The sequence below is a fragment of the Anomaloglossus baeobatrachus genome, chromosome 3, assembly GCF_048569485.1.
Source record: "Anomaloglossus baeobatrachus isolate aAnoBae1 chromosome 3, aAnoBae1.hap1, whole genome shotgun sequence".
Classification (NCBI taxonomy): Eukaryota; Metazoa; Chordata; class Amphibia; order Anura; family Aromobatidae; genus Anomaloglossus; species Anomaloglossus baeobatrachus.
In genome coordinates this window covers 3,735,621-3,759,705 of record NC_134355.1, presented here as the reverse complement: position 1 = coordinate 3,759,705, position 24,085 = coordinate 3,735,621, and the positions used below count along the sequence as shown (strand labels likewise).

At 56.3% G+C, this 24,085-nt stretch overlaps 1 protein-coding gene across 1 annotated transcript in view; it reads right to left on the bottom strand.

Annotated features, from left to right (window-relative positions):
* Positions 1–1,009: 1,009 nt before the first annotated feature.
* Positions 1,010–24,085, bottom strand: part of XPO5 (exportin 5) — a 70,031-nt gene continuing 46,955 nt past the window's right edge. The window contains exons 24-32 of the mRNA XM_075338918.1: positions 18,444–18,542; positions 18,330–18,355; positions 17,708–17,799; positions 16,361–16,453; positions 16,025–16,110; positions 14,845–14,952; positions 14,633–14,770; positions 7,584–7,745; positions 1,010–1,545 (exon numbers count right to left, since the gene is read on the bottom strand). Coding sequence (XP_075195033.1) covers positions 1,399–1,545; positions 7,584–7,745; positions 14,633–14,770; positions 14,845–14,952; positions 16,025–16,110; positions 16,361–16,453; positions 17,708–17,799; positions 18,330–18,355; positions 18,444–18,542 — 951 coding nt within the window. The 3' untranslated portion in view covers positions 1,010–1,398. The remainder of the gene's footprint in view (positions 1,546–7,583; positions 7,746–14,632; positions 14,771–14,844; positions 14,953–16,024; positions 16,111–16,360; positions 16,454–17,707; positions 17,800–18,329; positions 18,356–18,443; positions 18,543–24,085) is intronic.

Genomic DNA, 24,085 nt, shown 5'->3' with positions numbered 1-24,085 from the left:
TGGGGGAGGAGACTGTAGGACAGGTGAGTACAGTCTATTACTCCCTGTTATCAGCCATTACTGGGGGAGGAGACTGTAGGACAGGTGAGTACAGTCTATTACTCCCTGTTATCAGCCAGCACTGGGGGAGGAGACTGTAGGACAGGTGAGTACAGTCTATTACTCCCTGTTATCAGCCAGCACTGGGGGAGGAGACTGTAGGACAGGTGAGTACAGTCTATTACTCCCTGTTATCAGCCAGCACTGGGGGAGTAGACTGTAGGACAGGCGAGTACAATCTATTACTCTCTGTTATCAGCCAGCACTGGGGGAGAACACTGTAGGACAGGTGAGTACAGTCTATTACTCTCTTTTATCAGCCAGCACTGGGGGAGGAGACTGTAGGACAGGTGAGTACAATCTATTACTCCCTGTTAGCAGCCAGCACTGGGGGAGGAGACTGTAGGACAGGTGAGTACAATCTATTACTCCCTGTTAGCAGCCAGCACTGGGGGAGGAGACTGTAGGACAGGTGACTACAATCTATTACTCCCTGTTAGCAGCCAGCACTGGGGGAGGAGACTGTAGGACAGGTGACTACAATCTATTACTCCCTGTTAGCAGCCAGCACTGGGGGAGGAGACTGTAGGACAGGTGAATACAATCTATTACTCCCTGTTAGCAGCCAGCACTGGGGGAGGAGACTGTAGGACAGGTGACTACAATCTATTACTCCCTGTTATCAGCCAGCACTGGGGGAGGAGACTGTAGGACAGGAGAGTACAGTCTATTACTCTCTATTATCAGCCAGCACTTGGTGAGAACATTGTAGGACAGGCGAGTACAGTCTATTACTCCCTGTTATCAGCCAGCACTGGGGGAGAACACTGTAGGACAGGCGAGTACAGTCTATTACTCTCTGTTATCAGCCAGTACTGCAGGAGAACACTGTAGGACAGGCAAGTACAGTCTATTACTCCCTGTTATCAGCCAGCGCTGGGCGTCTGCACAGAGGAGTCGGACTCGGGGGTTGGTATCAAACATTTACTGAGGTCTGCGCTCGTCTAGATTCATCATTTAGCTTAAAAAGAGGAATTCATGTGAAGACTCTGCGGGAACAAAACAATAAATATGTGAATCCAGGCGGGAGAGGGTTAATGTCACCCCCGTAATAAGAGCAGGGTCCGGTGCACTCCGTGCTGGGAGTTGTAGTATTTTGGCAGCAGCTGTCATATAACCGATACGGCGCTGTTAACCCCATCCCTCCCAGTGTGTAGGAGCTGCACACAGAGAGCACTAGCGGCTCAGTCCAGGAATGTCTGTCCATGATTGCTATGACCCCCATGGGGGGAGGATATTCCTGCAGGGAGGCCGGCGGCCTCTGCTCCTGATGAGCCTCCCTGCTGCTCCAACCTCACATCATGGCTGGAATAACCCCGGGAGAGACTCTGCGCAGCTGCCCAGGATGGCGTCCGTGTCCACCGCCGCCGGCCGCCCCTTCTTCTGGAACAGCGACGGAAGATTCCGGATATGAACTTCTTTCCGAAACTGCTCCCCTAGAGGTTTCTATAAAGAGGAGAAAAGCATCATGGGAGATCACAAGTATACCGCCATACAGTGCACGTGCCGTCCTGTCCTACACAGTATATACACCCAGGACATGTAATCACTCTATATACCGCCATACAGTGCACGTGCCATCCTGTCCTACACAGTATATACACCCAGGACATGTAATCACCCTATATACCGCCATACAGTGCACGTACCGTCCAACACATTATACACATCCATCCCAGGACATGTAATCACCCTATATACCGCCATACAGTGCACGTGCCGTCCTGTCCTACACAGTATATACACCCAGGACATGTAATCACCCTATATACCGCCATACAGTGCACGTGCCGTCCTGTCCTACACAGTATATACACCCAGGACATGTAATCACTCTATATACCGCCATAGAGTGCACGTACCGTCCTGTCCTACACAGTATATACACCCAGGACATGTAATCACCCTATATACCGCCATACAGTGCACGTGCCGTCCTGTCCTACACAGTATATACACCCAGGACATGTAATCACCCTATATACCGCCATACAGTGCACGTGCCGTCCTGTCCTACACAGTATATACACCCAGGACATGTAATCACCCTATATACCGCCATACAGTGCACGTGCCGTCCTGTCCTACACAGTATATACACCCAGGACATGTAATCACCCTATATACCGCCATACAGTGCACGTGCCGTCCTGTCCTACACAGTATATACACCCAGGACATGTAATCACCCTATATACCGCCATACAGTGCACGTATTGTCCTGTCCTACACAGTATATACACCCAGGACATGTAATCACTCTATATACCGCCATACAGTGCACGTGCCGTCCTGTGCTACACATTATACACACTCATCCCAGGACATGTAATCACCCTATATACCGCCATACAGTGCACGTACCGTCCAACACATTATACACATCCATCCCAGGACATGTAATCACCCTATATACCGCCATACAGTGCACGTACCGTCCTGTCCTACACATTATACACACTCATCCCAGGACATGTATTCACCCTATATACCGCCATACAGTGCACGTACCGTCCTGTCCTACACAGTATATACACCCATCCCAGGACATGTAATCACCCTATATACCGCCATACAGTGCACGTACCGTCCTGTCCTACACAGTATATACACCCAGGACATGTAATCACCCTATATACCGCCATACAGTGCACGTACCGTCCTGTCCTACACAGTATATACACCCAGGACATGTAATCACCCTATATACCGCCATACAGTGCACGTACCGTCCTGTCCTACACAGTATATACACCCAGGACATGTAATCACCATATATACCGCCATACAGTGCACATACCGTCCTGTCCTACACAGTATATACACCCAGGACATGTAATCACCCTATATACCGCCATACAGTGCACGTACCGTCCAACACATTATACACATCCATCCCAGGACATGTAATCACCCTATATACCGACATACAGTGCACGTATTATCCTGTCCTACACAGTATATACACCCAGGACATGTAATCACCCTATATACCGCCATACAGTGCACGTACCGTCCTGTCCTACACAGTATATACACCCAGGACATGTAATCACCCTATATACCGCCATACAGTGCACGTATTGTCCTGTCCTACACAGTATATACACCCAGGACATGTAATCACCCTATATACCGCCATACAGTGCACGTACCGTCCTGTCCTACACAGTATATACACCCAGGACATGTAATCACTCTATATACCGCCATACAGTGCACGTGCCGTCCTGTCCTACACATTATACACACTCATCCCAGGACATGTATTCACCCTATATACCGCCATACAGTGCACGTGCCGTCCTGTCCTACACAGTATATACACCCAGGACATGTAATCACCCTATATACCGCCATACAGTGCACGTATTGTCCTGTCCTACACATTATACACACTCATCCCAGGACATGTATTCACCCTATATACCGCCATACAGTGCACGTACCGTCCTGTCCTACACAGTATATACACCCAGGACATGTAATCACCCTATATACCGCCATACAGTGCACGTGCCGTCCTGTCCTACACAGTATATACACCCAGGACATGTAATCACCCTATATACCGCCATACAGTGCACGTGCCGTCCTGTCCTACACAGTATATACACCCAGGACATGTAATCACCCTATATACCGCCATACAGTGCACGTGCCGTCCTGTCCTACACAGTATATACACCCAGGACATGTAATCACCCTATATACCGCCATACAGTGCACGTACCGTCCTGTCCTACACAGTATATACACCCAGGACATGTAATCACCATATATACCGCCATACAGTGCACGTGCCGTCCTGTCCTACACAGTATATACACCCAGGACATGTAATCACCCTATATACCGCCATACAGTGCACGTGCCGTCCTGTCCTACACAGTATATACACCCAGGACATGTAATCACCCTATATACCGCCATACAGTGCACGTACCGTCCTGTCCTACACAGTATATACACCCAGGACATGTAATCACCCTATATACCGCCATACAGTGCACGTGCCGTCCTGTCCTACACAGTATATACACCCAGGACATGTAATCACCCTATATACCGCCATACAGTGCACGTGCCGTCCTGTCCTACACAGTATATACACCCAGGACATGTAATCACCCTATATACCGCCATACAGTGCACGTACCGTCCTGTCCTACACAGTATATACACCCAGGACATGTAATCACCCTATATACCGCCATACAGTGCACGTGCCGTCCTGTCCTACACAGTATATACACCCAGGACATGTAATCACCCTATATACCGCCATACAGTGCACGTACCGTCCTGTCCTACACAGTATATACACCCAGGACATGTAATCACCCTATATACCGCCATACAGTGCACGTGCCGTCCTGTCCTACACAGTATATACACCCAGGACATGTAATCACCCTATATACCGCCATACAGTGCACGTACCGTCCTGTCCTACACAGTATATACACCCAGGACATGTAATCACCCTATATACCGACATATACATATACAAGGTATTCACACCCCTTTACGTTTTTCACTCTGTTTCGTTGCAGCCATTTGGTAAATTCTCATTAGTGTACACTCTGCCCCCATCCCCCATCCCCCATCCCGACAGAAAAAAACAGAAATGTAGACATTTTTACAAATGTATTAAACAAGAAAAACTGAAATATCACATGGTCATAAGTATTCAGCCCCTTTCTCAGTATAACACATGGTGATAAGTATTCAGCCCCTTTGCTCAGTATATCCCATGGTCATAAGTATTCAGCCCCTTTGCTCAGTATATCCCATGGTCATAAGTATTCAGCCCCTTTGCTCAGTATATCACATGGTGATAAGTATTCAGCCCCTTTGCTCAGTATATCCCATGGTCATAAGTATTCAGCCCCTTTGCTCAGTATATCACATGGTCATAAGTATTCAGCCCCTTTGCTCAGTATAACACATGGTGATAAGTATTTAGCCCCCTTTCCTCAGTATATCACATGGTGATAAGTATTCAGCCCCTTTGCTCAGTATATCACATGGGGATAAGTATTCAGCCCCTTTGCTCAGTATATCACATGGTGATAAGTATTCAGCCCCTTTGCTCAGTATAACACATGGTCATAAGTATTCAGCCCCTTTGCTCAGTATAACACATGGTCATAAGTATTCAGCCCCTTTGCTCAGTATAACACATGGTCATAAGTATTCAGCCCCTTTGCTCAGTATATCACATGGTCATAAGTATTCAGCCCCTTTGCTCAGTATAACACATGGTGATAAATATTTAGCCTCTTTGCTCAGTATTATACATGGTGATAAGTATTCAGCCCCTTTGTTCGGTATAACACATGGTGATAAGTATTCAGCCCCTTTGCTCAGTATATCACATGGTCATAAGTATTCAGCCCCTTTGCTCAGTATAACACATGGTGGTAAGTATTCAGCCCTTTCCTCAGTATATCACATGGTCATAAGTATTCAGCTCCTTTGCTCAGTATAACACATGGTGGTAAGTATTCAGCCCCTTTGCTCAGTATATCACATGGTGATAAGTATTCAGCCCCTTTGCTCAGTATATCACATGGTGATAAGTATTCAGCCCCTTTGCTCAGTATATCCCATGGTGATAAGTATTCAGACCCTTTGCTCAGACACTCATATGTAAGTCACATGCTGTCCATTTCCTTGTGATCCTCCTTGAGATGGTTCTGCTCCTTCATAGGAGTCCAGCTGTGTGTAATTACACTGATAGGACGTGATTTGGAAAGGCGCACACCTGTGTATATAAGACCTCACAGCTCACACTGCAGGTCACACCAAATGAGGATCATGAGGTCAAAGGAACTGCTCAAGGAGCTCAGAGACAGAATTGTGGCAAGGCACAGATCTGGCCAAGGTTACAAAAGAATTTCTGCAGTACTCAAGGTTCCTAAGAGCACAGTGGCCTCCATAATCCTTAAATGGAAGAAGTTTGGGACCAGCAGAACTCTGCCTAGACCCGGCCGTCCAGCCAAACTGAGCAATCGTGGGAGAAGAGCCTTGGTGAGGGAGGTAAAGAAGAACCCCGAGATCACTGCGGCTGAGCTCCAGAGATGCAGTAGGGGAATGGGAGAAAGTTCCACAAAGTCACCCATCACTGCAGCCTCCACCAGTCGGGCCTTTATGGCAGAGCGACCCGACGGAAGCCTCTCCTCAGTGCAAGACATATGGAAGCCGCATAGAGTTTACAAAAAACACATGAAGGATCCCAGACTATGAGAAATAAGATTCTCTGCTATGATGAGATGAAGAGAGAACGTTCTGGTGATCATTCTAAGCGGTATGTGTGGAGAAAACCAGGCCCTGCTCATCACCTGCCAAATACAATCCCCACAGTGAGGCATGGTGGAGGCAGCACCATGCTATGGGGGCAGGGACAGGACGACTGGTTGGAATTAAAAAAAAGATGAATGCGGCCAAGTACAGAGATATCCTGGAAGAAAACCTCCTCCAGATGCTCTGGACCTCAGACTTGGCCGAAGGTTCACCTTCCAACAAGACAATGACCCTAAGCACACAGCTAAAATAACAAAGGAGCGGCTTCAGAACAATTCTGTGACCATTCTTGACCGGCCCGGCCAGAGCCCTGACCTAAACCCAACTGAGCATCTCTGAAGAGACCTGAAAATGGCGTCCACCAACGTTCACCATCCAACCTGACAGAACTGGAAAGGATCTGCAAGGAAGAATGGCCGAGCATCCCCACATCCAGGATCCCAAGAAGACTCATGGCTGTACTAGCTCAAAAGGGAGGGTGCCTCTACTCAGTACTGAGCAAAGGGGCTGAATACTTATGACCAAGTGATATACTGAGCAAAGGGGCTGAATACTTATGACCATGTGATATACTGAGCAAAGGGCCTGAATACTTATGACCATGTGATATACTGAGCAAAGGGGCTGAATACTTATGACCAAGTGATATACTGAGCAAAGGGGCTGAATACTTATGACCATGTGATATACTGAGCAAAGGGGCTGAATACTTATGATCATATGATATACTGAGCAAAGGGGCTGAATACTTATGACCATGTGATATTTCAGGTTTTCTTGTTTAATAAATTTGCAAAAATTTCTACATTTGTTTTTTTCTGTCAAGATGGGGGATGGGGTGCAGAGCGCACATTAATGAGGAAATAAAATGTACCAAATAGCTGCAATGAAACAGAGGGAAAAATGTAAAGGGGTGTGAATACTTTCTGTACCCACTGTGTGTATACATTATCTATAAATAATACACCGCCCTTCCAGAAGGCATATATAGCGCTGTTCACACTTGTGTGCAGTAATAGGTGGGGCAGTGTATTGCCTAATAGGACGGCACACGCATCATTTTCTGTAGAGGGACATTGAGGCCCGGGCCCTGATTATCTCAGGGAGCCATAAGTGTGGGCAGCTGCTGACAGCCACTGGGCCACAGAGCTCACAATCCATCACCAGCTGCTCACCCCAATGCAGCCGGAGATGAGGCGCCTGAAGTGGTCCCTGCGCCGCTTCTCTCCTTGCTTCTGTTTCGGGTACAGGAGCCGGGAGTCAAACTGCTGCAGAGAGTCGCTGTGGATGTCCGGGATCTGCTCCATCACCACCCGCAGCTCGGGAACCTGGGGACGCTGCAGAGGAAGACAGTCAGCAAGGAGCGGCGCTGGAGAGGGAGACAGTCAGCAAGGAGCGGCGCTGGAGAGGGAGACAGTCAGCAAGGAACGGCGCTGGAGAGGGAGACAGTCAGCAAGGAGCGGCGCTGGAGAGGGAGACAGTCAGCAAGGAGCGGCGCTGGAGAGGGAGACAGTCAGCAAGGAGCGGCGCTGGAGAGGGAGACAGTCAGCAAGGAGCGGCGCTGGAGAGGGAGACAGTCAGCAAGGAGCGGCGCTGGAGAGGGAGACAGTCAGCAAGGAGCGGCGCTGGAGAGGAAGACAGTCAGCAAGGAGCGGCGCTGGAGAGGAAGACAGTCAGCAAGGAGCGGCGCTGGAGAGGAAGACAGTCAGCAAGGAGCGGCGCTGGAGAGGAAGACAGTCAGCAAGGAGCGGCGCTGGAGAGGAAGACAGTCAGCAAGGAGCGGCGCTGGAGAGGAAGACAGTCAGCAAGGAGCGGCGCTGGAGAGGAAGACAGTCAGCAAGGAGCGGCGCTGGAGAGGAAGACAGTCAGCAAGGAACGGCGCTGGAGAGGAAGACAGTCAGCAAGGAGCGGCGCTGGAGAGGAAGACAGTCAGCAAGGAGCGGCGCTGGAGAGGAAGACAGTCAGCAAGGAGCGGCGCTGGAGAGGAAGACAGTCAGCAAGGAGCGGCGCTGGAGAGGAAGACAGTCAGCAAGGAGCGGCGCTGGAGAGGAAGACAGTCAGCAAGGAGCGGCGCTGGAGAGGGAGACAGTCAGCAAGGAGCGGCGCTGGAGAGGGAGACAGTCAGCAAGGAGCGGCGCTGGAGAGGGAGACAGTCAGCAAGGAGCGGCGCTGGAGAGGGAGACAGTCAGCAAGGAGCGGCGCTGGAGAGGAAGACAGTCAGCAAGGAGCGGCGCTGGAGAGGAAGACAGTCAGCAAGGAGCGGCGCTGGAGAGGAAGACAGTCAGCAAGGAACGGCGCTGGAGAGGAAGACAGTCAGCAAGGAGCGGCGCTGGAGAGGAAGACAGTCAGCAAGGAGCGGCGCTGGAGAGGAAGACAGTCAGCAAGGAGCGGCGCTGGAGAGGAAGACAGTCAGCAAGGAGCGGCGCTGGAGAGGAAGACAGTCAGCAAGGAGCGGCGCTGGAGAGGAAGACAGTCAGCAAGGAGCGGCGCTGGAGAGGAAGACAGTCAGCAAGGAGCGGCGCTGGAAAGGGAGACAGTCAGCAAGGAGCGGCGCTGGAGAGGGAGACAGTCAGCAAGGAGCGGCGCTGGAGAGGGAGACAGTCAGCAAGGAGCGGCGCTGGAGAGGGAGACAGTCAGCAAGGAGCGGCGCTGGAGAGGGAGACAGTCAGCAAGGAGCGGCGCTGGAGAGGGAGACAGTCAGCAAGGAGCGGCGCTGGAGAGGGAGACAGTCAGCAAGGAGCGGCGCTGGAAAGGGAGACAGTCAGCAAGGAGCGGCGCTGGAGAGGAAGACAGTCAGCAAGGAACGGCGCTGGAGAGGGAGACAGTCAGCAAGGAGCGGCGCTGGAGAGGAAGACAGTCAGCAAGGAACGGCGCTGGAGAGGGAGACAGTCAGCAAGGAGCGGCGCTGGAAAGGGAGTCAGCAAGGAGCGGCGCTGGAGAGGAAGACAGTCAGCAAGGAGCGGCGCTGGAGAGGGAGACAGTCAGCAAGGAGCGGCGCTGGAGAGGAAGACAGTCAGCAAGGAGCGGCGCTGGAGAGGGAGACAGTCAGCAAGGAGCGGCGCTGGAGAGGGAGACAGTCAGCAAGGAGCGGCGCTGGAGAGGGAGACAGTCAGCAAGGAGCGGCGCTGGAGAGGGAGACAGTCAGCAAGGAGCGGCGCTGGAGAGGGAGACAGTCAGCAAGGAGCGGCGCTGGAAAGGGAGACAGTCAGCAAGGAGCGGCGCTGGAGAGGAAGACAGTCAGCAAGGAACGGCGCTGGAGAGGGAGACAGTCAGCAAGGAGCGGCGCTGGAAAGGGAGTCAGCAAGGAGCGGCGCTGGAGAGGAAGACAGTCAGCAAGGAGCGGCGCTGGAGAGGGAGACAGTCAGCAAGGAGCGGCGCTGGAGAGGAAGACAGTCAGCAAGGAGCGGCGCTGGAGAGGGAGACAGTCAGCAAGGAGCGGCGCTGGAGAGGGAGACAGTCAGCAAGGAGCGGCGCTGGAGAGGGAGACAGTCAGCAAGGAGCGGCGCTGGAGAGGGAGACAGTCAGCAAGGAGCGGCGCTGGAGAGGGAGACAGTCAGCAAGGAGCGGCGCTGGAAAGGGAGACAGTCAGCAAGGAGCGGCGCTGGAGAGGAAGACAGTCAGCAAGGAACGGCGCTGGAGAGGGAGACAGTCAGCAAGGAGCGGCGCTGGAGAGGGAGACAGTCAGCAAGGAGCGGCGCTGGAGAGGAAGACAGTCAGCAAGGAACGGCGCTGGAGAGGGAGACAGTCAGCAAGGAGCGGCGCTGGAAAGGGAGTCAGCAAGGAGCGGCGCTGGAGAGGAAGACAGTCAGCAAGGAGCGGCGCTGGAGAGGGAGACAGTCAGCAAGGAGCGGCGCTGGAGAGGGAGACAGTCAGCAGGGAGCGGCGCTGGAGAGGGAGACAGTCAGCAGAGAGCGGCGCTGGAGAGGGAGACAGTCGACAGAGAGCGGCGCTGGAGAGGGAGACAGTCAGCAAGGAGCGGCGCTGGAGAGGGAGACAGTCGACAGAGAGCGGCGCCGGAGAGGAACACAGTCAGCAGAGAGCGGCGCTGGAGAGGGAGACAGTCAGCAGAGATCGGCGCTGGAGAGGGAGACAGTCAGCAGAGAGCGGCGCTGGAGAGGGAGACAGTCAGCAGAGAGCGGCGCTGGAGAGGGAGACAGTCGACAGAGAGCGTCGCTGGAGAGGGAGACGACAGAGAGCGGCGCTGGAGAGGAAGACAGTCAGCAAGGAGCGGCGCTGGAGAGGGAGACAGTCAGCAAGGAGCGGCGCTGGAGAGGAAGACGACAGAGAGCGGCGCTGGAGAGGGAGACGACAGAGAGCGGCGCTGGAGAGGGAGATGGCAGAGAGCGGCGCTGGAGAGGGAGACGGCAGAGAGCGGCGCTGGAGAGGGAGACGGCAGAGAGCGGCGCTGGAGAGGGAGACGGCAGAGAGCGGCGCTGGAGAGGGAGACGGCAGAGAGCGGCGCTGGAGAGGGAGACGGCGGAGAGCGGCGCTGGAGAGGGAGACGGCGGAGAGCGGCGCTGGAGAGGGAGACGACAGAGAGCGGCGCTGGAGAGGGAGACGGCGGAGAGCGGCGCTGGAGAGGGAGAGTCAGCGCAGAGTAGCGCTGGAGAGGGAGATGGCAGGGAGCGGCGCTGGAGAGGGAGAGTCAGCGCAGAGTAGCGCTGGAGAGGAAGACGGCGGAGAGCGGCGCTGGAGAGGGAGACGGCGGAGAGCGGCGCTGGAGAGGGAGACGGCGGAGAGCGGCGCTGGAGAGGGAGACGGCGAAGAGCGGCGCTGGAGAGGGAGACGGCGGAGAGCGGCGCTGGAGAGGGAGACGGCGGAGAGCGGCGCTGGAGAGGGAGACGGCGGAGAGCGGCGCTGGAGAGGGAGACGGCGGAGAGCGGCGCTGGAGAGGGAGACGGCGGAGAGCGGCGCTGGAGAGGGAGACGGCAGAGAGCGGCGCTGGAGAGGGAGACGGCGGAGAGCGGCGCTGGAGAGGGAGACGGCAGAGAGCGGCGCTGGAGAGGGAGACGGCGGAGAGCGGAGCTGGAGAGGGAGACGGCGGAGAGCGGCGCTGGAGAGGGAGACGACAGAGAGCGGCACTGGAGAGGGAGACGGCAAAGAGCGGCGCTGGAGAGGGAGACGGCAGAGAGCGGCGCTGGAGAGGGAGACGGCAGAGAGCGGCGCTGGAGAGGGAGACGGCAGAGAGCGGCACTGGAGAGGGAGAGTCAGCGCAGAGTAGCGCTGGAGAGGGAGACGGCGGAGAGCGGCGCTGGAGAGGGAGACGGCGGAGAGCGGCGCTGGAGAGGGAGACGGCAGAGAGCGGTGCTGGAGAGGGAGACGGCGGAGAGCGGTGCTGGAGAGGGAGACGGCGGAGAGCGGCGCTGGAGAGGGAGACGGCGGAGAGCGGCGCTGGAGAGGGAGACGGCGGAGAGCGGCGCTGGAGAGGGAGACGGCAGAGAGCGGTGCTGGAGAGGGAGATGGCGGAGAGCGGTGCTGGAGAGGGAGACGGCGGAGAGCGGCGCTGGAGAGGGAGACGGCGGAGAGCGGCGCTGGAGAGGGAGACGGCGGAGAGCGGCGCTGGAGAGGGAGACGGCGGAGAGCGGCGCTGGAGAGGGAGATGGCGGAGAGCGGCGCTGGAGAGGGAGACGGCGGAGAGCGGCGCTGGAGAGGGAGACGGCAGAGAGCGGCGCTGGAGAGGGAGACGGCGGAGAGCGGCGCTGGAGAGGGAGACGGCAGAGAGCGGCGCTGGAGAGGGAGACGGCGGAGAGCGGCACTGGAGAGGGAGACGGCGGAGAGCGGCGCTGGAGAGGGAGACGGCGGAGAGCGGCGCTGGAGAGGGAGACGGCGGAGAGCGGCGCTGGAGAGGGAGACGGCGGAGAGCGGCGCTGGAGAGGGAGACAGTCAGCAGAGAGCGGTGCTGGAGAGGGAGACGGCAGAGAGCGGCACTGGAGAGGGAGACGGCAGAGAGCGGCGCTGGAGAGGGAGACGGCAAAGAGCGGCGCTGGAGAGGGAGACGGCAGAGAGCGGCACTGGAGAGGGAGACGGCAGAGAGCGGCACTGGAGAGGGAGACGGCAGAGAGCGGCACTGGAGAGGGAGACGGCAAAGAGCGGCGCTGGAGAGGGAGACGGCAGAGAGCGGCGCTGGAGAGGGAGAGTCAGCGCAGAGTAGCGCTGGAGAGGGAGACGGCGGAGAGCGGCGCTGGAGAGGGAGACAGTCAGCAGAGAGCGGCGCTGGAGAGGGAGACGGCAGAGAGCGGCACTGGAGAGGGAGAGTCAGCGCAGAGTAGCGCTGGAGAGGGAGACGGCAGAGAGCGGCGCTGGAGAGGGAGACGGCGGAGAGCGGCGCTGGAGAGGGAGACGGCGGAGAGCGGCGCTGGAGAGGGAGACGGCAGAGAGCGGCGCTGGAGAGGGAGACGGCGGAGAGCGGCGCTGGAGAGGGAGACGGCAAAGAGCGGCGCTGGAGAGGGAGACGGCAGAGAGCGGCGCTGGAGAGGGAGACGGCAGAGAGCGGCGCTGGAGAGGGAGACGGCAGAGATCGGCGCTGGAGAGGGAGACGGCAGAGAGCGGCGCTGGAGAGGGAGACGGCAGAGAGCGGCGCTGGAGAGGGAGACGGCAGAGAGCGGCACTGGAGAGGGAGAGTCAGCGCAGAGTAGCGCTGGAGAGGGAGACGGCGGAGAGCGGTGCTGGAGAGGGAGACGGCGGAGAGCGGCGCTGGAGAGGGAGACGGCGGAGAGCTGCGCTGGAGAGGGAGACGGCGGAGAGCGGCGCTGGAGAGGGAGACGGCGGAGAGCGGCGCTGGAGAGGGAGACGGCAGAGAGCGGCGCTGGAGAGGGAGACGGCAGAGAGCGGCACTGGAGAGGGAGAGTCAGCGCAGAGTAGCGCTGGAGAGGGAGACGGCGGAGAGCGGTGCTGGAGAGGGAGACGGCGGAGAGCGGCGCTGGAGAGGGAGACGGCGGAGAGCTGCGCTGGAGAGGGAGACGGCGGAGAGCGGCGCTGGAGAGGGAGACGGCGGAGAGCGGCGCTGGAGAGGGAGACAGTCAGCAGAGAGCGGTGCTGGAGAGGGAGACGGCAGAGAGCGGCGCTGGAGAGGGAGAGTCAGCGCAGAGTAGCGCTGGAGAGGGAGACGGCGGAGAGCGGCGCTGGAGAGGGAGACAGTCAGCAGAGAGCGGCGCTGGAGAGGGAGACGGCAGAGAGCGGCGCTGGAGAGGGAGAGTCAGCGCAGAGTAGCGCTGGAGAGGGAGACGGCGGAGAGCGGCGCTGGAGAGGGAGACAGTCAGCAGAGAGCGGTGCTGGAGAGGGAGACGGCAGAGAGCGGCACTGGAGAGGGAGACGGCAGAGAGCGGCACTGGAGAGGGAGAGTCAGCGCAGAGTAGCGCTGGAGAGGGAGACGGCGGAGAGCGGCACTGGAGAGGGAGACGGCAAAGAGCGGCGCTGGAGAGGGAGACGGCAGAGAGCGGCGCTGGAGAGGGAGACGGCAGAGAGCGGCGCTGGAGAGGGAGACGGCAGAGAGCGGCACTGGAGAGGGAGAGTCAGCGCAGAGTAGCGCTGGAGAGGGAGACGGCGGAGAGCTGCGCTGGAGAGGGAGACGGTGGAGAGCGGCGCTGGAGAGGGAGACGGCGGAGAGCGGCGCTGGAGAGGGAGACGGCAGAGAGCGGCGCTGGAGAGGGAGACGGCAGAGAGCGGCACTGGAGAGGGAGAGTCAGCGCAGAGTAGCGCTGGAGAGGGAGACGGCGGAGAGCGGTGCTGGAGAGGGAGACGGCGGAGAGCGGCGCTGGAGAGGGAGACGGCGGAGAACTGCGCTGGAGAGGGAGACGGCGGAGAGCGGCGCTGGAGAGGGAGACGGCGGAGAGCGGCGCTGGAGAGGGAGACAGTCAGCAGAGAGCGGTGCTGGAGAGGGAGACGGCAGAGAGCGGCGCTGGAGAGGGAGAGTCAGCGCAGAGTAGCGCTGGAGAGGGAGACGGCGGAGAGCGGCGCTGGAGAGGGAGACAGTCAGCAGAGAGCGGCGCTGGAGAGGGAGACGGCAGAGAGCGGCGCTGGAGAGGGAGAGTCAGCGCAGAGTAGCGCTGGAGAGGGAGACGGCGGAGAGCGGCGCTGGAGAGGGAGACAGTCAGCAGAGAGCGGTGCTGGAGAGGGAGACGGCAGAGAGCGGCACTGGAGAGGGAGACGGCAGAGAGCGGCACTGGAGAGGGAGAGTCAGCGCAGAGTAGCGCTGGAGAGGGAGACGGCGGAGAGCGGCTCTCACCAGGTAGTTGTAGATCTGGAAGGCCAGGTTCACCAGGGCGGCGTTACAACTCTCGTGCTGACCGTGGATCTGGAGCCCACGCAGGACGTTACTAAAAAAGCAGATGGCAGCTTCAGAGGGCAAAGAACTGGAGACCACCTGAGGGCGAGAAGAGGACACGTGACTGCTCCATCCGCTGTGTGCTGCGGGGCAATAGTCTGCAGACACTGCACCTGCTGCAGGAGGGGCCAGCACAGCTGGGAGGCGGCTTTCTGACAGGCAGGGGTGTCCATCCAGACCAGTGGGCTGTAGGCGCTGATCAGCAGAGTGGTTGACACGTCCTGAAAAAGAAGAATACTGAGCAAGGGGACCCTGAACCACCACCGAAGAGCCCCCTGCCCCCGACCCCGGGACACCCACCCACCTCCCCCGGGACAACCACCCACCCACCTCCCCCCTCCCCCGGGACACACACCCACCTCCCCAGGGACACACACCCACCTCCCCGGGGACACACACCCACCTCCCCGGGGACACACACCCACCTCCCCCAGGACACACACCCACCCACCTCCCCCGGGACACACACCCACCCACCTCCCCCGGGACAACCACCCACCCACCTCCCCCGGGACAACCACCCACCCACCTCCCCCGGGACAACCACCCACCCACCTCCCCCGGGACAACCACCCACCCACCTCTCCCCTCCCCCGGGACACACACCCACCTCCCCGGGGACACACACCCACCTCCCCGGGGACACACACCCACCTCCCCGGGGACACACACCCACCTCCCCGGGGACACACACCCACCTCCCCGGGGACACACACACCCACCTCCCCGGGGACACACACACCCACCTCCCCGGGGACACACACACCCACCTCCCCGGGGACACACACACCCACCTCCCCGGGGACACACACACCCACCTCCCCCCTCCCCCGGGACACACACCCACCTCCCCCGGGACACACACCCACCTCCCCGGGGACACACACACCCACCTCCCCCCTCCCCCGGGACACACACCCACCTCCCCCCTCCCCCGGGACACACACCCACCTCCCCCGGGACACACCCACCCACCTCCCCCCTCCCCCGGGACACACCCACCCACCTCCCCCCTCCCCCGGGACACACACCCACCTCCCCTGGGACACACCCACCCACCTCCCCCCTCCCCCGGGACACACACCCGCCTCCCCCGGGACACACCCACCCACCTCCCCCCTCCCCCGGGACACACACCCACCTCCCCCAGGACACACACACCCACCTCCCCCCTCCCCCGGGACACACACCCACCTCCCCCAGGACACACACACCCACCTCCCCCGGGACACACACCCACCTCCCCCAGGACACACACACCCACCTCCCCCCTCCCCCGGGACACACACCCACCTCCTGTGACATCAGGAGCTTCCCGAGTTCTGTCAGCTCCAGGGATCCCACCGCTGCCGCCGCATCCACACTCATCATTTCTTCATCTGGAAGGGGAGAATGGGGTAAGAGGGGAAAGCGGCCTGCCCAGAGAGACACGGGGGCGCCCTCCCGAATGCCCCCACAGGGGACACAGACTCTGCTCAAAGACATATATTACACACACTGAATCCTTGGAGGGGGCACATGTTACACCCCCGCACACAAAACCATGGTGGTCGTCCAGCACTGTGAGTGGGTAGTAATGGCGGCCACATGCATGGTCAGGGGCTTCACACAATTCCAAACACATCTTACCCTCAGGCTCGGCCTGTGCCGCGCTGCGCACATCGTCTACAGCGGTGGAACCAGAGGAGGCGTCTGAAGGCTTCTTGACTACACAACCGACAACTATGAAGACACAGGGGTCAGAAATTATCCAGGGTGTGGGGTGGAGGAGTCAGGCGAGAGCACACGGCTGGGGATACAGTGAGGGTGACAGGTGGGGGTACATGACCAGAAATATGGTGACGGACGGGGTACACAGCCAGCGATACAGTGATCGTGACAGACGGGGGTACACGGCTGGGGATACGCTGGAGGTGTGGGACACAGGCATGGTGGAGGTGTGGGACACAGGCATGGTGGAGGTGTGGGACACAGGCAGGGTGGAGGTGTGGGACACAGGCAGGGTGGAGGTGTGGGACACAGGCAGGGTGGAGGTGTGGGACACAGGCAGGGTGGAGGTGTGGGACACAGGCAGGGTGGAGGTGTGGGACACAGGCAGGGTGGAGGTGTGGGACACAGGCATGGTGGAGGTGTGGGACACAGGCATGGTGGAGGTGTGGGACACAGGCATGGTGGAGGTGTGGGACACAGGCATGGTGGAGGTGTGGGACACAGGCATGGTGGAGGTGTGGGACACAGGCATGGTGGAGGTGTGGGACACAGGCATGGTGGAGGTGTGGGACACAGGCATGGTGGAGGTGTGGGACACAGGCATGGTGGAGGTGTGGGACACAGGCATGGTGGAGGTGTGGGACACAGGCATGGTGGAGGTGTGGGACACAGGCATGGTGGAGGTGTGGGACACAGGCATGGTGGAGGTGTGGGACACAGGCAGGGTGGAGGTGTGGGACACAGGCAGGGTGGAGGTGTGGGACACAGGCAGGGTGGAGGTGTGGGACACAGGCAGGGTGGAGGTGTGGGACACAGGCATGGTGGAGGTGTGGGACACAGGCAGGGTGGAGGTGTGGGACACAGGCAGGGTGGAGGTGTGGGACACAGGCAGGGTGGAGGTGTGGGACACAGGCATGGTGGAGGTGTGGGACACAGGCATGGTGGAGGTGTGGGACACAGGCATGGTGGAGGTGTGGGACACAGGCAGGGTGGAGGTGTGGGACACAGGCATGGTGGAGGTGTGGGACACAGGCATGGTGGAGGTGTGGGACACAGGCATGGTGGAGGTGTGGGACACAGGCATGGTGGAGGTGTGGGACACAGGCATGGTGGAGGTGTGGGACACAGGCATGGTGGAGGTGTGGGACACAGGCATGGTGGAGGTGTGGGACACAGGCATGGTGGAGGTGTGGGACACAGGCATGGTGGAGGTGTGGGACACAGGCATGGTGGAGGTGTGGGACACAGGCATGGTGCGGCACTCACCGATCAGATCCACCATCTCCCGGCTCAGCAGCCGCACCAGCTCCACCTCCACGATCTCTGTAGACTCAGTGTTCAGCTCTGTATAATCCTCACTGCGGAAAAACCACCCAGTTACCGACAGTTATCTCCAGTCACACGCCGCTCCGCTCCCCGCCCCAGTCACCCGCCGCTTCCCGCACCAGTCACACACCGCTCCGCTCCCCGCCCCAGTCACGCTCCGCTCCCTGCTCCAGTCACCCGCCGCTTCCTGCACCAGTCACACGCCGCTCCGCTCCGTGCCCCAGTCACATGCCACTCCGCTCCCCAGTCACATGCCGCTCCGCTCCCCAGTCACATGCCGCTCCGCTCCCCAGTCACGCTCCGCTCCCCGCTCCAGTCACACGCCACTCCGCCCAGTCACACGCCACTCCGCCCAGTCACACGCCACTCCGCCCAGTCACACGCCACTCCGCCCAGTCACACGTCACTCCGCCCAGTCACACGCCACTCCGCCCAGTCACACGTCACTCCGCCCAGTCACACGTCACTCCGCCCAGTCACACGCCACTCCGCTCCCATCACAGTGGAGCTGCACTCCCAGCTGTACCACCAGGGCTTCCCGAGTCCTCCGCTCTGGTCTTACCTGGCCAGCCACTTCTGTGACAGCCTCTGCAAAAACAAGTAACAGCTGTGAGGTCGGGGTGTGCGGGGGGTCCGGTGGGTCCTGGGGTCCGGTGTGTCCGGGGGATGGGATTACCTGGTGCAGGAAGCTGAGGAGGGGCCCCAGGATTGGGCACAGGAGGCTCTCGTACTTGTCAGGCGGGCAGGACAGGATCAGCGGCTTCACAAAGAGGCGTAATCACAGGTTAAGGAATTATTATTATTAAGATTTATTTACAGAGCAGCATTGATTCACAGAGCCGCACGAGAAGGGGCTACGTCCAAAATACATATACAAGTGGCGAGGCGACAGCTCCGGTGGTGGCGGCTCCGGTGGTGGTGAGTCAGCAGCTCTTGCGGTGGTGAGGGGGCGGCTCCAGGGGTGGCGAAGGTTCCAGCGGTAGCGAGGCGATGGCTCTGGCGGTGGAGTCATTGGAGACTGTAGGCATGCTTGAACAGATAGGTTTTCAGTTCCATTTGAAGCTTCCGAGTGTAGACGATAATCTGACATATTGAGGCAGCGAATTCCAGAAGATAGGGGATACTCGGGAGAAGTCTTGGAGGTGCCTGAGGAGCGAATGAGAGGAGGAGAGAAGAGATCTTGGGAGGACCGGAGGTGACGTGATAGAGTGTAGCACAGAGCTGTGGAGTCGGTAAGCCAAAGCTCCAACTCCCTCATACAGTCCGCTCTCTATACAGACACATCAGCAGGTTTTTCCCTCCGCTCTATATACAGACACATCAGCAGGTTTTTCTCTCTGCTCTCTATATAGACACATCAGCAGGTTTTTCCCTCCGCTCTCTATACAGACACATCAGCAGGTTTTTCCCTCCGCTCTCTATACAGACACATCAGCAGGTTTTTCTCTCCGCTCTCTATACAGACACATCAGCAGGTTTTTCCCTCCGCTCTCTATACAGACACATCTGCAGGTTTTTCTCTCCGCTCTCTACAGACACATCTGCAGGTTTTTCCATCCGCTCTCCCTATATAGACACATCTGCAGGTTTTTCCTCTGCGCTCGCTATATAGACACATCAGCAGGTTTTTCCCTCCGCTCTCTATACAGACACATCTGCAGGTTTTTCCCTCCACTCCAGACTAATGAGAGGAAGAGAATGTTCTCCGGCATTTTTCTTTCCTTTCTGCACAGTGATGTTTCCTCCATGTCATTAGTATTTGGTGGCATTGCCCTTACACTGTGTGACTTGGGAGAAACGTTTTGGATCCTTCCAGAAGCTTCTCACCATAGTTGGTGGAATTTGGGCCGATTCCTCCTGACTGATCTGGTGGAGCTGAGCAATGTTTGGAGGGCGCTGCTCGCACCGGCCTTTTCAGCTTTGCCCATACATTTTCAATAGGATTGAGATCAGGGCTTTGTGATGGCCACTCCAAAACATGGACTTTGTCCTTAAGCCACTTTGTACCCAGTTTGGCAGTAGCTTCGGGTCATTGTCCATTTGGAAGTCCCATTTCAGCCCAAGCTAAGTTCCTGGCTGATGTCTTGAGATGTTCTTCAGTATTGCCACATAATCATCTTCCTCATGATGCCATCTATTTTGTGAATCACCAGTCCCTGCTGCAGCAAAATAACCCCCCAACATGATGCTGCCGCCCCCGTGTGTCACAGCTGGGATGAGGTTCTGAGGCTTCAAAGGTTCTCCCTTTTTCCTCCAAACGTAACGATGGTCATTATGGCCAAACAGTGCAATCTTAGTTTTGTCAGACACAGGACGTCTCCACAGATTAAGCTATCTGTCCCTGATTTAAAAGTATTTTTATTAAAGGGTTTACAAAATAAAGAGGGAAAGAGGGAAGTCCGTGCATCGAGGAGAACGTAGCTTACAGACTGTGATAGCAAATGTGAGGGAAGGAGGGAGGAGGAAAGTGTTTATTAGGAAATCAGGGCTGGTGACAGGGAAAAGGAGGGAAGGAGGGAGGAGGAAAGTGTTTATTAGGAAATCAGGGCTGGTGAGAGGGAAAAGGAGGGAAGGAGGGAGGAGGAAAGTGTTTATTAGGAAATAAGGGCTGGTGACAAGGAAAAGGAGGGAAGGAGGGAGGAGGAAAGTGTTTATTAGGAAATCAGGGCTGGCGAGAGGGAAAAGGAGGGAAGGAGGGAGGAGGAAAGTGTTTATTAGGAAATCAGGGCTGGTGACAGGGAAAAGGAGGGAAGGAGGGAGGAGGAAAGTGTTTATTAGGAAATAAGGGCTGGTGAGAGGGAAAAGGAGGGAAGGAGGAAAGTGTTTATTAGGAAATAAGGGCTGGTGACAGGGAAAAGGAGGGAAGGAGGGAGGAGGAAAGTGTTTATTAGGAAATAAGGGCTGGTGAGAGGGAAAAGGAGGGAGGAGGAAAGTGTTTATTAGGAAATAAGGGCTGGTGACAAGGAAAAGGAGGGAAGGAGGGAGGAGGAAAGTGTTTATTAGGAAATAAGGGCTGGTGAGAGGGAAAAGGAGGGAAGGAGGGAGGAGGAAAGTGTTTATTAGGAAATCAGGGCTGGTGACAAGGAAAAGGAGGGAAGGAGGAAGGAGGAAAGTGTTTATTAGGAAATCAGGGCTGGTGACAGGGAAAAGGAGGGAAGGAGGGAGGAGGAAAGTGTTTATTAGGAAATAAGGGCTGGTGACAGGGAAAAGGAGGGAAGGAGGAAAGTGTTTATTAGGAAATAAGGGATGGTGACAGGGAAAAGGAGGGAGGAGGAAAGTGTTTATTAGGAAATAAGGGATGGTGACAGGGAAAAGGAGGGAAGGAGGGAGGAGGAAAGTGTTTATTAGGAAATAAGGGATGGTGACAGGGAAAAGGAGGGAAGGAGGGAGGAGGAAAGTGTTTATTAGGAAATAAGGGCTGGTGACAGGGAAAAGGAGGGAAGGAGGGAGGAGGAAAGTGTTTATTAGGAAATCAGGGCTGGTGAGAGGGAAAAGGAGGGAAGGAGGGAGGAGGAAAGTGTTTATTAGGAAATAAGGGATGGTGACAGGGAAAAGGAGGGAGGAGGAAAGTGTTTATTAGGAAATAAGGGATGGTGACAGGGAAAAGGAGGGAAGGAGGGAGGAGGAAAGTGTTTATTAGGAAATAAGGGCTGGTGACAAGGAAAAGGAGGGAAGGAGGGAGGAGGAAAGTGTTTATTAGGAAATAAGGGCTGGTGACAGGGAAAAGGAGGGAAGGAGGGAGGAGGAAAGTGTTTATTAGGAAATAAGGGATGGTGACAGGAAAAGGAGGGAAGGAGGGAGGAGGAAAGTGTTTATTAGGAAATAAGGGCTGGTGACAAGGAAAAGGAGGGAAGGAGGGAGGAGGAAAGTGTTTATTAGGAAATCAGGGCTGGTGACAGGGAAAAGGAGGGAAGGAGGGAGGAGGAAAGTGTTTATTAGGAAATAAGGGCTGGTGACAAGGAAAAGGAGGGAAGGAGGGAGGAGGAAAGTGTTTATTAGGAAATAAGGGCTGGTGACAGGGAAAAGGAGGGAAGGAGGGAGGAGGAAAGTGTTTATTAGGAAATAAGGGATGGTGACAGGGAAAAGGAGGGAAGGAGGGAGGAGGAAAGTGTTTATTAGGAAATAAGGGCTGGTGACAAGAAAAAGGAGGGAAGGAGGAAGGAGGAAAGTGTTTATTAGGAAATCAGGGCTGGTGACAGGGAAAAGGAGGGAAGGAGGGAGGAGGAAAGTGTTTATTAGGAAATCAGGGCTGGTGACAGGGAAAAGGAGGGAAGGAGGGAGGAGGAAAGTGTTTATTAGGAAATAAGGGCTGGTGAGAGGGAAAAGGAGGGAAGGAGGAAAGTGTTTATTAGGAAATAAGGGCTGGTGACAGGGAAAAGGAAGGAAGGAGGGAGGAGGAAAGTGTTTATTAGGAAATAAGGGCTGGTGACAAGGAAAAGGAGGGAAGGAGGGAGGAGGAAAGTGTTTATTAGGAAATCAGGGCTGGTGACAAGGAAAAGGAGGGAAGGAGGGAGGAGGAAAGTGTTTATTAGGAAATAAGGGCTGGTGACAAGGAAAAGGAGGGAAGGAGGGAGGAGGAAAGTGTTTATTAGAAAATAAGGGCTGGTGACAGGGAAAAGGAGGGAAGGAGGGAGGAGGAAAGTGTTTATTAGGAAATAAGGGCTGGTGACAGGGAAAAGGAGGGAAGGAGGGAGGAGGAAAGTGTTTATTAGGAAATAAGGGCTGGTGACAGGGAAAAGGAGGGAAGGAGGGAAGGAGGAAAGTGCTTATTAGGAAATAAGGGCTGGTGACAAGGAAAAGGAGGGAAGGAGGGAGGAGGAAAGTGTTTATTAGGAAATAAGGGCTGGTGACAAGGAAAAGGAGGGAAGGAGGGAGGAGGAAAGTGTTTATTAGGAAATAAGGGCTGGTGACAAGGAAAAGGAGGGAAGGAGGGAGGAGGAAAGTGTTTATTAGGAAATAAGGGCTGGTGACAGGGAAAAGGAGGGAAGGAGGGAGGAGGAAAGTGTTTATTAGGAAATCAGGGCTGGTGAGAGGGAAAAGGAGGGAAGGAGGGAGGAGGAAAGTGTTTATTAGGAAATAAGGGCTGGTGACAGGGAAAAGGAGGGAAGGAGGGAGGAGGAAAGTGTTTATTAGGAAATCAGGGCTGGTGACAGGGAAAAGGAGGGAAGGAGGGAGGAGGAAAGTGTTTATTAGGAAATAAGGGATGGTGACAGGGAAAAGGAGGGAAGGAGGGAGGAGGAAAGTGTTTATTAGGAAATAAGGGCTGGTGAGAGGGAAAAGGAGGGAAGGAGGGAGGAGGAAAGTGTTTATTAGGAAATCAGGGCTGGTGAGAGGGAAAAGGAGGGAAGGAGGGAGGAGGAAAGTGTTTATTAGGAAATAAGGGATGGTGACAAGGAAAAGGAGGGAAGGAGGGAGGAGGAAAGTGTTTATTAGGAAATCAGGGCTGGTGAGAGGGAAAAGGAGGGAAGGAGGGAGGAGGAAAGTGTTTATTAGGAAATAAGGGATGGTGACAAGGAAAAGGAGGGAAGGAGGGAGGAGGAAAGTGTTTATTAGGAAATAAGGGATGTGACAAGGAAAAGGAGGGAAGGAGGGAGGAGGAAAGTGTTTATTAGGAAATAAGGGCTGGTAACAGGGAAAAGGAGGGAAGGAGTGAAGGAGGGAAGGAGGGAGGAGGAAAGTGTTTATTAGGAAATAAGGGCTGGTGACAAGGAAAAGGAGGGAAGGAGGGAGGAGGAAAGTGTTTATTAGGAAATAAGGGCTGGTGAGAGGGAAAAGGAGGGAAGGAGGGAGGAGGAAAGTGTTTATTAGGAAATAAGGGATGGTGACAGGGAAAAGGAGGGAAGGAGGGAGGAGGAAAGTGTTTATTAGGAAATAAGGGCTGGTGACAAGGAAAAGGAGGGAAGGAGGGAGGAGGAAAGTGTTTATTAGGAAATAAGGGCTGGTGACAAGGAAAAGGAGGGAAGGAGGGAGGAGGAAAGTGTTTATTAGGAAATAAGGGCTGGTGACAGGGAAAAGGAGGGAAGGAGGGAGGAGGAAAGTGTTTATTAGGAAATCAGGGCTGGTGAGAGGGAAAAGGAGGGAAGGAGGGAGGAGGAAAGTGTTTATTAGGAAATAAGGGATGGTGACAAGGAAAAGGAGGGAAGGAGGGAGGAGGAAAGTGTTTATTAGGAAATAAGGGCTGGTGACAGGGAAAAGGAGGGAAGGAGGGAAGGAGGGAGGAGGAAAGTGTTTATTAGGAAATAAGGGCTGGTAACAGGGAAAAGGAGGGAAGGAGGGAGGAGGAAAGTGTTTTTTAGGAAATCAGGGCTGGTGACAGGG